General features: G+C 48.7%; 1 protein-coding gene and 1 long non-coding RNA gene across 6 annotated transcripts in view; one reads left to right on the top strand and one right to left on the bottom strand.

Moving 5' to 3' along the window:
- LOC309859875 overlaps positions 1-14,663 on the top strand; it is a 599,272-nt gene that overhangs the window by 404,574 nt on the left and 180,035 nt on the right. The window lies entirely within an intron of this gene.
- Positions 5,068-10,978, bottom strand: LOC309858743 (spermatogenesis-associated protein 31E1-like). The gene is made up of 4 exons (XM_082719056.1): positions 10,719-10,978; positions 9,920-9,977; positions 9,308-9,368; positions 5,068-9,055 (listed from the first exon to the last, which is right to left on the bottom strand). Exons 1-4 carry the CDS (start codon positions 10,902-10,904, stop codon positions 5,110-5,112), a joined length of 4,251 nt encoding a protein of 1,416 aa, XP_082575182.1. The 5' UTR covers positions 10,905-10,978; the 3' UTR covers positions 5,068-5,109.

Genomic DNA, 14,663 nt, shown 5'->3' with positions numbered 1-14,663 from the left:
ACAAAAGCCCACGCCAGATGGCTTCCCGGGGGAATTCCACCAAACATTTAAAGAAGAACTAATTCCTATTCTCCTGAAACTGTTCCAAAAATTGGCAATGGAAGGAAAGCTTCCAAACTCATTTTATGAGGCCAGGATCACCTTGATCCCAAAACGAGACAAGGATCCTATCAAAAAAGAGAGCTATCGACCAATATCCTTGATGAACACAGATGCAAAAATTTCACCAAAATACTAGCCAATAGGATTCAACAGTACATTAAAAGGATTATTCACCACGACCAAGTGAGATTTATTCCAGGGCTGCAAGGTTGGTTCAACATCCGCAAATTAGTCAATGTGATACAACACATCAATAAAAGAAACTACAGGAACCATATGATACTCTCCATAGATGCTGAAAAAGCATTTCACAAAGTACAGCATCCCTTCCTGATCAAATCTCTTCAAAGTGTAGGGATAGAGGGCACATAAATCAATATCATCAAAGCCATTTATGAAAAACCCACCGCAAATATCATTCTCAATGGAGAAAAACTGAAAGCTTTTCCGCTAAGGTCAGGAACACGGCAGGGCTGTCCATTATCACCACTGCTATTCAACATAGTACTAGAGGTCCTAGCCTCAGCAATCAGACAACAAAAGGAAATTAAAGGCATCCAAATCGGCAAAGAAGTCAAATTATCACTCTTCGCAAATGATATAATACTGTATGTGGAAAACCCAAAAGACTCCACTCCAAAACTGCTAGAACTTATACAGGAATTCAGTAAAGTGTCAGGATATAAAATCAATGCAAAGAAATCAGTTGCATTTCTCTACACCAACAGCAAGACAGAAGAAAGAGAAATTAAGGAGTCCATCCCATTTACAATTGCACCCCAAACTATAAGATACCTAGGAATAAACCTAAACAAGGAGGCACAGAATCTATACTCAGAAAACTATAAAGTACTCATGAAAGAAATTGAGGAAGACACAAAGAAATGGAAAAATGGTCCATGCTACTGGATTGGAAATAAATATTGTGAAAATGTGTATGCTACCTAAAGCAATCTACACATTTAATGCAATTCCTATCAAAGTACCATCCATCTTTTTCAAAGAAATTGAACAAATAATTCTAAAATTTATATGGAACCAGAAAAGAGCTCAAATAGCCAAATGGATATTGAAAAAGATAGCCAGAGTTGGTGGCATCACAATTCTGTAATTCAAGTTCTTTTACAAAGCTGTCAACATCAAGACAGCATGGTACTGTCACAAAAACAGGCACGTAGATCAATGGAACAGAATAGAGAGCCCAGAAATAGACCCTCAACTCTATGGTCAACTAATCTTCGACAAAGCAGGAAAGAATGTCCAATGGAAAAAAGACAGCCTTTTTAATAAATGGTGTTTGGAAAATTGGACAGCCGCATGCAGAAAAATGAAATTGGACCATTTCCTTACACCACACACAAAAATAGACTCAAAATGGATGAAGGACCTCAATGTGCGAAAGGAATCCATCCAAATCCTTCAGGAGAACACAGGCAGCAACCTCTTCGACCTCAGCCGCAGCAACATCTTCCTAGGAACATCGCCAAAAGCAAGGGAAGCAAGGGTAAAAATGAACTATTGGGATTTCATCAAGATCAAAAGCTTTTGCACAGCAAAGGAAACAGTTAACAAAATCAAAAGATAACTGACAGAATGGGAGAAGATATTTGCAAATGACATATCAGATAAAGGGCTAGTGTCCAAAATCTATAAAGAACTTAGCAAACTCAACACCCAAAGAACAAATAATCCAATCAAGAAATGGGCAGAGGACATGAACAGACATTTCTGCAAAGAAGACATCCAGATGGCCAACAGACACATGAAAAAGTGCTCCATATCACTCGGCATCAGGGAAATACAAATCAAAACCACAATGAGATATAACCTCACACCAGTCAGAATGGCTAAAATCAACACGTCAGGAAATGACAGATGCTGGCGAGGATGTGGAGAAATGGGAACCCTCCTACACTGTTGGTGGGAATGCAAGCTGGTGCAGCCACTCTGGAAAACAGCATGGAGGTTCCTCAAAATGTTGAAAATAGAACTGCCCAATGACCCAGCAATTGCACTACTGGGTATGTACCCTTAAGATACAACGTAGTGATCCAAAGGGGCACGTACACCCGAATGTTTATAGCAGCAATGTCCACAATAGCCAAACTATGGAAAGAACCTAGATTTCCATCAAGAGATGAATGGATCAAGAACATGTGGTATATTTACACAATGGAATACTATGCAGCCATCAAAAGAAATGAAATCTTGCCATTTGCGACAACATGGATGGAACTAGAGCGTATCATGCTTAGCGAAATTAGTCAAGCAGAGAAAGACAACTATCATATGATCTCCCTGATATGAGGAAGTGGTGATGCAACATGGGGGCTTAAGTGGGTAGGAGAAGAATCAATGAAACAAGATGGGATTGGGAGGGAGACAAACCATAAGTGACTCTTAATCTCACAAAACAAACTGAGGGTTGCTGGGGGGAGGGGGGTTGGGAGATGGGGTGGGTTTATGGGCATTGGAGAGTGTATGTGCTTTGGTGAGTGCTGTGAAGTGTTTAAACCTGGTGATTCACAGACCCATACCCCTGGGGATAAAAATATATGTTTTTAAAAAATAAAAAAAATTAAAAAAAATATATTGCCGAACTGTTTCATTTCTAAAACAGCTTCATGTGTTTGACACTGTGAGTTCTTTGATTTAAAAATAAAGCAAGCCTCACAAACCTACCACAAGCTGCTCTGGGCCAAAGAGCATGCTGTCTGTACATTTGAGTCAATGACCTCTCTGCTGGTTCACTCCATCCCACATTCCAATGGCTGTAGACCTCCCTACAGCATTTCCAATGTGAATAAGTCACTGGGTGGAGGGACTTGTCCCTAACAAAATAAAGAACATGAACCCTGAGGCCATTTCACTAAACCGTAGCTAAAACTGAACAAATAAGTTTTCTTCCCTCATTAGACGATGGCAAAGTTTTGTTTTCAATTTCTGATTCTTTAAACTGTGCGTGGGAGCTCAAGCTAATGAAAATTTGTGAAGGAAAGGATTTTTCAGGTTTACATGGGGAATCTAAGTCTTTTTCAGAAGTAATTAAAAAATACACAAGCCTTTACAGCACAACTTCACTGCCAGTTTGTTAAGTGGCTTCAGATCCAAGCGGGGCCTGACACTGGGTGGCTACTTGGGCTCCTAAGGATGGAGGTGAGGCCTCTGTTCAAGGTATGTCTTTGGCGTCTGCAGGGCACTGGGAGGCCTCTGTGTGGGTTCTTCAGAGCTGTGTGTGGGTATTCAGATCGGTTTCTGAGGTGTGCCTGAGAGAAATCTGTGTGGATCTCTGTCACAGGTCTCTGCGAAGTCTCTTGGTGTTGTTCACTGTGAGAGTTTCTGCATAAGGTCTGTGTGGGAGGGCCTTGAAGATCATCCCTGGACATGGTGTTCATGAGGGCTCTTGATGTTGGCCCCTGTCAGAGGTCTCTGTGTAGGATCTATGTGGGCTTTGTGTGGGTCTCTGTGGGAGGTCTCAGTGTGGGTCTCTGTATGAGTCTCTGTGGGAGGCCTTGGTGGGTCTCTGTCAGAGGTCTCTGCACAAGGTCTCTTGGCATGGGGCTTTCCCTTTCTGGCCTTCTTGTACCATCTGGCAGGAGAAGGGCAAGGGGATTTGCTCCTTCCTGTTTCTGGCTGTTCCACCAGCCTCCTGTCCACGGCACTTCTACTAACAGGAGTGTGGAGTGCACGTCCGACTTGTGGGACTCTCTACCATGTGAGTTATGTGTGAGGGGCCCTAGAGGATGATTTTGGGCTGGGACCGGGGCACACGGGCGGTGGGGGAGCCTCCTGGACTGCACGCTCATTCTGGACACCTTCTTCCAGCCGGTGGTGGGACAAGCCCCATCTTGTCCTCCTGCCCTTCTGGGCTCTGAGGTAACCATGACCAGGAGCCAGGCCAGTCCCTTGGCCTCCGAGTCCCCACCAGTCCCCTGGGAGCCATCCTTGGGCCACACGTGTACATAAAGGTCACAGACCACAAGTCTTCCCGGGGCCCGCAGTCCTACAAGCTTATCAAATTGTGCAGAACTTAACTTCTCTGCCTGAAGGCCTGGCTGTCTCTGGGAACCTGGCTTTCCATGTGGGAGCTCAGGTGGCTTCTGTACAACCCCCGCCCCACCCTCTTCACAACCCCACCCCTGGACTTGGCAGCTGGAGTAGGGTGGAAATCCTGTGGGGACAGTCCCGGGGCCTCTAACTTCTCCCCTCTGGGCCTGTAGGTGGCAGTGGGACACAAAGGGTCCTCAGTCGTCACACCAGGCATGGGCTTACCCTGACACTTGGCTTCCTTCCTGGCCTCCCACCCTAAGTACAGGGTCCCCCTGCCTACAGCCACACCCCACCCATCCCCCAGAAGGGGAAGGGGGTGCTGGTGAGAAGGCCCCTTCAGTGCCCTGGGGCTGGGCAGGCTGGTGCCTGGGGGTCTCTGTGGCATCCCACACACCCTCAGTGCTGGGAGAGAGCTCATCCCTTGCTGCTCCGAGTGTAAGAGGGGCTGCATGGAGCTAAGATGAGATTATCTGGGGGTGAGAAGGCTCCTGGGATGGCCGTCCTCTACTCCCCACAGGATACGTGGATGGGGGCAGGATTTCTCACCTCTGCCCTCAAGGCCAGCCTTGCGTCTCCCAACTGCAGGCCCCACTCTGATCTAGGACTCTATCTTCCTGGAGCCTGAGTGGGATTTATGCCTCAGCAGACCCTCCCTACAACCACACAAATTTCAGGTGGAAGGAAAGCAGGAGAGGATGGGCAGAGCAAGGTCCCACTCTGGGTCTTGTTCACCTTGTCATGGAAATGGAAGGTGTGTGAGGAAGGGGACAGGGTGGACCCCAAGGTCCCTGGCCCTCCAAGGCCCCATCATTCTGGAAACCAAAGCAGGCCTTTGGGGAGAGAAAACTCTGATCCCCTCCACCCAAGCAGGGCACACACAAAGTCCAGCACCACTCATGAGAGAAAAAACACCAAACATATATTTTCAGGAGACAAAATTGTGGCATGGGGAAGTCATTAGCACACAGAGGATGTGCTAACATGAGAAAAAATGGACTTTCTTTGCATATACTCGATTTTTTCTTGAGGAAAATCTTTCTGACCAGAAAAGATGTGTGAAGCGTTCTCTGCCTGATAGGTTGAGGCATATTTTCGAAAACTGCATGTAGGATAATGATGAACTCGACCTGAGACACCTGCCACCATTGGCTGGTGCTGGCTGGGTCTGCCTGGGGGCCCCAGGTTCCTGGGGAGGCTTTTCCATTCACCATTCCTGTATCTGGTCAGCTGGCTCTTGCTAGGGCAGCTATGGCCCTTGGAGGTACCAGGCTGATTGGAGGTTATTCCTCCCATCACTCTCTTCGGGTCTGTAGAGGCGAAAGCCCTGTGAGGGCAAGAATGCCTATGTACTGGGGCCTGCAATTCCTTGTGCTGATACATCTCTGAGGCCCGAATTCCTTGGTGGAGTCCCAATTTTTCCACCAGGATTTGTCCCACGGCTGTCACTACCGTCTGAGTTTCGGCAGCCCTGTTGTCCATAACCGATCTGCTTCTGACTGGTACCCAGCTCGGGGCAGAAGCCGATGCAGGCTTGCCTTTTTGAAGGGGGCCTTCCAGTCCTTTGCTCTTTTTATTGGGATTAAGGCACTGCAGAAAGTTCTTCATCCTTTGTCTAAAGTGGCTTTCCGGAAAAACATGTCCCTTTTCCGGTGGCATGAGCCAGAGGTATTTGCTCCCAAGGCTCTCTCCTGATCCTCTGACCTGGGGAGGGTGGCCTATCTTGCTAGCTTGGAAAGCCCTGCTTGCCAATGGTTCTGCACACCTGTCTTCATTCTCTTCTGGTTTGGGTCTCTTCTCGTCCTTTCCCTCATCAGTGATCTCATTGTTGCTCTGGCTGTCACTTGGTTCCTCAACCTTTGGTCCACAGGGCTCTTGCTGCCCCTTACTGCTTGATCCACTTGAGCTAAGGTTATGTGACATCGGGGAAGATGGTGTCTCTCCACTGGCACGTTCCATTTGGGAACAGGAGGGTGACTCTTGAGTGGTCAAGCTGTCTGCAGCAAAGACAGCATTAGTGTGAGAGTCTGGTGGGAGCACATTGGTGCCACTGTCTTCAACAAGCACACAAGTGGCAAAGTCCGGAAGGAGGAGGTCACTGGGAGAATCTTGAGGAAGCTCACTAGTGGTAGAGCCTTCAGGCTGGTTCTCTGACTCTATCTTCTCTTGGAGCTCAACCTTACTAACCTTTGTTTCAAGGCTTACCTCCTCTGGATCTTGAGCAACCAACACTGTAGATGGTGAGGGGCTTTTCCTAGCACCTGGATATCCTGATATCAGATCCACATAAATGGCTGGTTTGTTGGCCAGCCCACTGGGTCTTAAGACAACTTTCCAGGCAGGGGCCTTCTTGGCCTCCATAGCCTCTGTGGCCCCTTCAGACCTTGGAGATTGGGACCTGAGCTTCATCTTCAGTGTTGCTACCATGTCTGGTGAGGCCTGACCCCCACTCTCTTTTAGCTCATTCCTGGCCATTGCTAAACTTGGACTTGGTTCCAGGTTGTCTTTCTTGGCCCCCATACCAGTCTTGCTGTGTAGGGTTCTGTTTGGGAGGCTGAGAATGGAGGCCCAAGAAGGTGAACTGCCCTCCTGTCTTGATAAAGACATCTTTGAGGACTGATGGCCATCACCAGGTAAAGTCCTTCCCAGGGCCTGCTGGATTTGCTCACGTATGGGTGAGGGAACAGGCAGGGGACTCCCTGAAGTGGGATCAGACTTTTCAGTTATACCCTTCTCTTCTGGATGGGGCTGAGGTGGTTTCCCCAAGAACTTGTAAAATTTGGCTTTTGAGGGGGCCCCAGGTACAAAGGTGGCTGAGCATGGAAAGGGGGACTGGGGAAAAGGCAAATGTTGAGCTTCAAGTAGTTTGAGATCTATGGGCTCAACAGTTTGGAGAGGTAGGTCCCACTTACGCCTCACTCGAAAACTTATGATGTGTGTTTCCAGCTTCTGCTGAGTGTTAGGACAGAGGAAGGACAGCTCATGGGAGGTGTTTACGCAGAGCTCCTGATCCTTTAAGGGTGCTAGATTTCTGATAGCCATGTGGGGTTGGGACTTGGGAAAAGCATGGCTGGCCACAAACCAGGATCGACGCACAGTCACAGGGATCAGACCTATATTGATCTGTCCTAATTTCCTGTGTAAATGAACCTTTAAAGTTTTTTCTATATGTTTCTTGTCTGGGCCCCTGGCTAAGTATTTTCCTGGACCACCCTCCAAGGCCCCTATTAAGGGTCTTCCAAACTCCTTCTCAGAGTTGGTTCCCAGAACCTTCACTGGGAATCTAGCTGAGATCCTGGAGAGACCTGTTGGTGTCCTCTTCAGACACTGCCATAGACCCTTACCAAAGTTCTTCTCTAGTTTGAATCTTGCTTTATACTTCCTGTGGTATCTGGACCTGGTCCTCCATGTAGCTTGGCTGCTTTTACCTTTAAACACAAAGGGCCTTGAGAGCCCCTGCTCTCTCTGTGCCTGACTCATTCCCGGGGATTCATCCTGAGACCACCTCAGTTCCAGAGACAGCTGAACCTTGTGGGGCAAGCTGCTTTGCTGTTTATCCCTGCTGAGCTTCCTCTGAAGCTGTGGCTTCTGCATATTAAAGATGACAAAGTCCCCTTGATAGGTAGAACCTGATCTGTGGGCCCGGGAGGCCTGGTGGTCCTCTAGAAGCTTGGGAGGGACTTGGCTAAAGAATTTTGGAGATCTTTCCTCCATAGTGGGTAAAGTCTTCCCCCTTCCTTGTTGCTTTGGCAACAAGGGCCACTCCAGATGTTGCATTTTAGTTGGGGTGAAGGATTGTGTCTTTTTCTGGGATGTAGCAAAAGATACCCTACTGGTCCTCCTCTGGGATGGGAGAGAAGGTGGTCTTATTGGGACAGAGGGTGCAAGGGGTACTTGGGGCTGGGGCAAGGTTAGTGTTGAGGGTTGAGTTTGGATCCCACGGTGGAACAATGGTGGGGCATGGGAAAACTGTGAAGATACTTGATCCTGGTTTAGAACGGGCAAGCAATTAGAGGTCCCATTGAATAAAACAGAGGGAGACTGTAGTGGAGAAGAGTGGGTAGAAAACAAGGCAGTGGTCACCAGGGACTCACTGTGTAGAGAGGGGAGACCCCAGAAGAGCTGGCTGCGTTTCCATTGCAAGTGGTCTTCCAAGACCTTGGGAGATGAGAACGGCTGAGGTTGGGCCAGTGGCTCTGCTTTGTTTTTCATGTTCCAGAAGGATGGCTGGGTGGTGGTGGTCTGCTCAGTACCCAGAAGCTTCCACAGAGTCCCCCAGAAGCTCACGTGGTCTTCTGGGCACCCCTGTTTGAAAACTGACCCAACCTTTTCTTTCTCCTTCCAACTCTTCAGTTCTACCCTTTTGTTGATTAGTAGTTCAAGGAGCTTCTGGACATCCGGATTGACAAACGGAGGGTTATGAGTCTCTATCTGCCTGTTAGTAAGGCCACGCCAGAATGAGGCATCTGGTGGGTGGCAGGACACGTGTTCTTGCTGGCATTTTTGCTGTAATGTGCCAGGCAAGAACAAGGACTTGGTACTTTCCCACCACCAGGAAAAGGAAAAAATGGGGTAGCTGGCATGGCCAAGGCCTGAGATGGCTGGAATGAGAGAGGCCCAGTTGGAATGACTTGGAAGAAAGTTCTTTCTCACTGTGTCTGGTAGGATTTTTTTAAAGTTAGTTTGCTCTTCTTGAGGTCTCACTGGGAGGGTGGAGGCCAGAGGCCGAGGGGGCCCTGTCAGTGGAGCACGAGCAGGTGATGAGGCCACGGCAGGAGGAGCGCCTTCCACAGGCTCCCTGCATGGCTGATGGGCTCCAGCTGGTGCCCCTTGGCACACATGACCAGGGGCTGCTTGATGTAAGGACTGGTGAAAGCCCCCGTGGTCAGAGACCCTTGTCAGGTGGCTGTGGGAGACAAGAGGTGTGAGCTGTCCCTGCAGCAGCCTGGGGCCGGGAGAGGACCCCATGGCCCTCCACGCCCCACACCCACATCACAATGCTCCTGCTGTCCCTCAGCCCGGGGCTTTGGTCACAATCTGTCCCATGGCTCCTCCCAGCACCCCCAAGCAGCCCCAGAGGCCGGTTCCCTGCAGCCCTGGGGGTCACACCACAGACTCAGGGAGGCCCACCCAGGGGATAAGGGGGCAGATCCATTACCTTTGCAGAAGGGAGACTAAACTGCGGAACTCTTCCAGCTCGTGCAGGCAATTTCTGCAAGCTGGAAACAGGAGACTGGGTCAAGGGGAAGGCGGGGGCCCAGGTGTCTTACAGGAGACTGGGTATAATGTCCCTTTAGGGGAAACCTTTGGGGGATTGGACTTAGAAGCCCCAAACAGCACTGTCAAAGGTCATGTGCCCACACGGTGATTACAGGGTTCATTTTGGGGATCGCTTTGTCTTTTCCAAAGTGTTTTCTCACTCATGACCTTGCTGGGGGAGGAAGGACTGCATGGCTTTACAGAGGAATCTGAGCTGAGTTGAACAGCTTGTCCACAGTGGAAGCAGGAGGTCCTGCCCCTAGTCTAGGCCCTGGGCCCCTGCTGGGCAACACCCGTTTCCAGCCCCTCAGGGCTTTTTTCTGGTGCAGAATCTGGGAAGCCTCTGGGTGGGTTGTGATCTCCCTCCCAGGAGCCCCCAACCCGCCTCCCAGGGCTCTGTTTCCTGAGGGATGGGCTCAGGCCCTGGTGTCTTGGGAGATGGTGGGGCCGGGCTTCAGAGCAGGGGGCACAGTGTAACTGGGGCACGCAGGGGTGAGTGGTGGACACTCACCTTTCAGAGTCTGGCTTCTCTGGCTTCTCTTGCTTCTCTTCCGTGGCTCTGCTTGGTACTGAGATAAGAGAACATTGGGAGGCTGGGACCCCCAGCCCAGCAGCAGGTGCTCACTGCTCATGAGTAGTGTGACTTCCTACATTTAACTAAGGGGGTGGGCGGACTGTGATTTTCTTTAGTTTTACTCATTTCCTTTTCAAAATGGATACAAATATTTCCAGTTTTCCTCTTTGAAGAATGTACAGAAGGATATCCTATGTGAGAAGTTTGCCACTGTTCCTCTGCTCAAGAAACACACATAATACCAGACCTGGTGGCGCAACTGGACTTTTTCACATAGTACCCCACTTTCCGAGGCCAGAGCCCCACTCTAGCTGCTGCTTGGGACCTCCTGGGCTCAGTACTGCCCTCAATCAGCCCTGAAGGGGGAACATTCACCTGAAATACCTGTCCTTGGACCGTGGCTGGTGACACAGTGCTCAGGGGCCTGACCTCCGCTAGAGAGGCAGCTTTTAGCCTCTGGTCCTTGGCCACCGGTCACTGTGTTTGGGACACTGCCCTGGACCCCTCCACCACACCTGGATTCTGGCCTGAGATCTTCAGGGAGAAATCCTCGTGTCCCTCTAACCCCTGCTGAGTCTGGCTTGTCCTGGATGGATGGTGGTCTGCTCTCTTCTGAGAATACCCATTCTATTCTTTCCCATTTCAGGAGTCTCTCCAGTGACTCAGAAAAGTGGAAAGAATAATAGCAAAGAAGATAGAATCACACTCTGCTGGGTCTGGGCCGAGGGTTCCTTACCTTCCCGCTCTTTTTGTGTTTCTTGCCTGGTGGTGAGGATGGATCAGGCTGGAAATAAGAAACTAAATATACAAAGAGCCCTATCCCACATACAAGGGCAAAGATGACATTAACTGCCCAGATAATGGGACTGGAGCTCAGCCAACCATTAAAAAAGAATTGCTGAGGGAAGAGATAATTTTTCATCTCTTCCCTCAGCAGACATTAATGTCTGATCGCACTGCTGCCTCAGACAACTGAGCTCTGAGACTTAGCGTCCAACCACACTGCTGTCCTCAGACAACTGAGCCCTGGGTGTGGAGGTGCAGATACAAGCCCCAGGCCCACATCACAGAGCTAGTGTCTGGTCACAAAGGGCTCCTGAGGGAGGGGGAGGGAGCCCCACCCTGTGGCTCTATCCCTCCGCCCTCCCAGGCCTCCAAGTCCCTCCCCTCAGCAGACACCAATCTCTTCTCTGTATCTATGAATCTGAGTTTCTTTTTTTTTCCACAATTCTACATACAAGTGAAACTATATGGTATTTATCTTTCTCTTATTTTATTTAACAAGGTATTCTCAAGGTTCTCCATGTTACCACGACCATCACCATTTTATTATTTTTTATGGCTGAATAGTATTGATGTATGTGATATCTTTATCCATTCACCTCAGTATACATGATTCATTTAAGACTGATTTTTTTCTTATTGACTTTCTGTGTGGATGACTTTTCCATTGATGTAAACTGTTGAAGTTCTATACTGTGGGGAACCATATGTTTAATGTTTTTGATGTCACAACCTTTTAAAAATATAAATCTTTTAACTAATTATTGTAGTTTTAGTTAAACATATTATTTTTGTCTTCACTCTAGCTTTTTTTTTTTTTTTTTTTGTCCATTGTCTGGTTTGTCAGGGACCAAGAAAGTCCCCACCATCAGTGGGCTCTGGATGGGAATTGCTGGGCCTGTGGTGGTCTTTGCCTTGTTTTTTTGTTGTCTGTTGTGTTGTTTGTTGTATTTGGAGAAATGGGACAAGCGGAGAGTAAGGGACCTGTGACACCCCTGGGTCTTGTTCTCGAACATTTCAAGGATTTTCAAGGTAAAGCCACCCAGTCGGTGACAAGGTTTCCCCGGGAACACTAAAAACACTCTGCCAGTTAGAGTGGCCCACAGGGTGGCTGCCGGAAGGAACGTTTGCCTAGGTTCAGATCTATTCTACCCTGAGTGAGGTGTTCAATCTACATCAAGACCAAATACCGTACATTGTGGCCTGGTGATATCTGATAGAAGAGCCACCGTCATGGCTCAAGTCCCACCTTCCCCTGCTAATGAAACCATCTCTCTCCCTCTAAGGCAGGTCAAAGACCAAAACCAGAACAGACAGATAAGGGGGAACCAGGGAAGAAGACCGTCCTCCCCCCATCGGATGTGGAGGATGTGGAATTCCCCGTCCCCATCTGTCCCCTAAACTTGACTCTCAGTCCTGAGATGCCCTTACCAGTCCACCTCATATGTGGTTGGGGTCCACCTATGGGACCACCAAGCAGAGAGACCGCCCTGATCTTTCCCCTTTCCTCTATCCCCCTCTGCCTCCCTTTACCTCACCAGTGCTGTTGCCGCCAATGCTGCCTCTCCGTGAGTTTGCTCTACCATATGGGAGAGGGCACCCCCACCTAACCTAACCTATATCCCTTTCTCCTCTTCTAACATCTATAACTGGAAGGCCCAACACAAATCCTTTTATGTCCTCCCTCAGGATATTAATTAGTCTCTTGGAGACTGTCTTTCTTATCCACCAACCTACCTGGGTGGATATTCAACAGCTCCTTATGCCTCTCTTTAACGCAGAAGAGAGGGATCACATCATGCGAGAAACCCATAAGGTGAAAAGTGAGATACTTGGCAGGGACCTCGATCCCTGCCGAATGGAGGACTACTGCCTGAGGGAACCCCCCAACTGGAATCCAAACTCCAATGAAGGCAAGGAGAGCTTACATTTCTACCACCAGGCTCTACTGGCAGGCCTCCGTGCAGCTGCAAGGAGACCCATAAATTTATCTAAAACTGGTACAGTGGCTCAAGGTAAGAATGAGTCTCCAGGGGCTTTCCTAGAAAGGCTTATTGAAGCCTATAAAATGTATAGTCAGATTGAGCCTAGGGCACCCGAAAATCAGAGGGCAATGAATCTTGCATTTGCCAGTCAGTCAGCCCCAAGATATAAGGAGGAAACTTCAGAAAGTTGAAGGATTTGAAGGGAAGAATCTGACTGAGTTAGTGGGAATAGCAGAAAAGGTGTTTAACAACAGGGATGCACACAAGGATGAAAAGCAGACAAAAAAACTGGTTAAGGTTTTGGCATTACATGAGGAGGGGAGGAGACAGGTAGGGGATAGTAAATGAAAGGAAAAGCCTAAGCACAGAGAAGGCAGGCGGGGAGACTTAGATTCAGATCAGTGTGCTTACTGTAAGGAAAAAGGACATTGGGCCAAGGAGTGCCCCCAAAAGAAGACAGCAATGCTTGCCACCAGAGACTGAAGGGGCCATGGTTCGAACCCCCTCTCTAAACCTCAGGTAAAAATTGAAGTGGAGGGGAAATCAATTGATTTTTTGGTGGACACAGGAGCCCAATTTTTATCATTACTTAAACCTATGGAGAAACTATCTGGAGAGGAAGTCTAGGTACTAGGAGCAAATGGCACAGAGAGGCATAAATGGACAATAGAAAGGACTTTAAATTTGGCCTCAGGAGTAGTTAAACATTGATTTTTTTCCCTTCATAATGCTCCATGTAACTTGATGGGAAGAGATCTCCTCCACAAGTTATGAGCTGGCATTCAGTTCTTGGAAGGAGACATGACTGTAACCTTGAGACAACCCACTGTACAGGTGCTTATGGCAGCAGTAGATGAATACCTCCTTTATGAGCCAGTCTCAAAACCAGAGAAGACAAACGGGGGGAGCCTTCTCCAAACCCTACAGGTCGAGTTTCCCTAGGTCTTGGCAGAAGGGAACCCGCCTGGCTTGGCCAGGGGACAACACCCAGTGGTGGTGCAATTAAAGGCGATGGCTATGGCTGTTCGCGTTTGGCAGTCCCCCCTCCCCCGGGGAGCAAAGGAAGGGATCAGAAAACACATTAACTGTCTCAGAGGAGATGGGATCCTATTTCCTTGCAAATCTCCATGGAGCACACCTTTGTTGCCCATCAAAAAAGCTGAGACTGGGGAGTACCGACCTGTCTAGGACTTGCGAGAAGTTAACAAACGGGTTGTAGATATCCACCCAACGGTGCCTAACCCCTATACCCTACTCTCCCTCCTGGGCCCCGAAAGAACTGTGTATACCATCTTAGATCTCAAGGATGCATTTTTCTGCATATATTTAGCAAGGGAATCTCAGCCCCTTTTTGCTTTTGAGTGGTCTGACCCACAAGAAGGTTTCCAAGGCCAGCTCACCTGGACAAGACTTCCTCAAGGATTCAAGAATTCACCCACCATTTTTGACAAGGTCCTACATAAGGATTTGTGTGAGTACAGAACCTCCAACCTGGGAGTCACTCGGTTACAGTATGTTGATAACTTGGCTAGTAGCCGCTGAGGACTATGAGTCATGTTTGTGGGGGACAAGAGCTCTCTTACAGACTCTGCAGGAAAAAGCATATCGGGTGTCAGCAAAGAAAGCACAGCTCTGTCAGAGCCATTCCACTTATCTAGGCTTTGATCTCCACGAGGGTGTGCGTTCACTGTCTGAGTCCAGGAAACAGGTGATCACCCGATACCCTTGCCACACCATGTCCTGACAAGTGAGGGAGTTTCTTGGGACGGTGGGTTACTGTAGGCTCTGCTACCATGGTTAGCAGAGATTGCCTGACCTCTCTACAAACTGGCAAAAGGGTGGCTCGCTATGATAAGAGTGGACAGCTGAGGCCGAAGGAGCATTTCAGGAATTACAAACAGTCTTACTGAGTG

The sequence above is a fragment of the Mustela nivalis genome (genome assembly GCF_964662115.1).
Source record: "Mustela nivalis genome assembly, chromosome: 2".
NCBI classification, from domain to species: domain Eukaryota; kingdom Metazoa; phylum Chordata; class Mammalia; order Carnivora; family Mustelidae; genus Mustela; species Mustela nivalis.
The sequence above is the reverse complement of the archived record's forward strand: the minus strand, read 5'-3'. Positions and strand labels throughout refer to the sequence as shown.

Coding starts and splice junctions, on each gene's coding strand:
- LOC309858743 (XM_082719056.1), bottom strand. CDS start 10,904: ATGAAAAATTATCTCTTCCCTCAGCAATTCTTTTTTAATGGTTGGCTG. Junction 9,978..10,718: donor AACACAAAAAGAGCGGGAAG/GTAAGGAACCCT, acceptor CTCTTATCTCAG/TACCAAGCAGAGCCACGGAA. Junction 9,056..9,307: donor TTAGTCTCCCTTCTGCAAAG/GTAATGGATCTG, acceptor TGTCTCCCACAG/CCACCTGACAAGGGTCTCTG.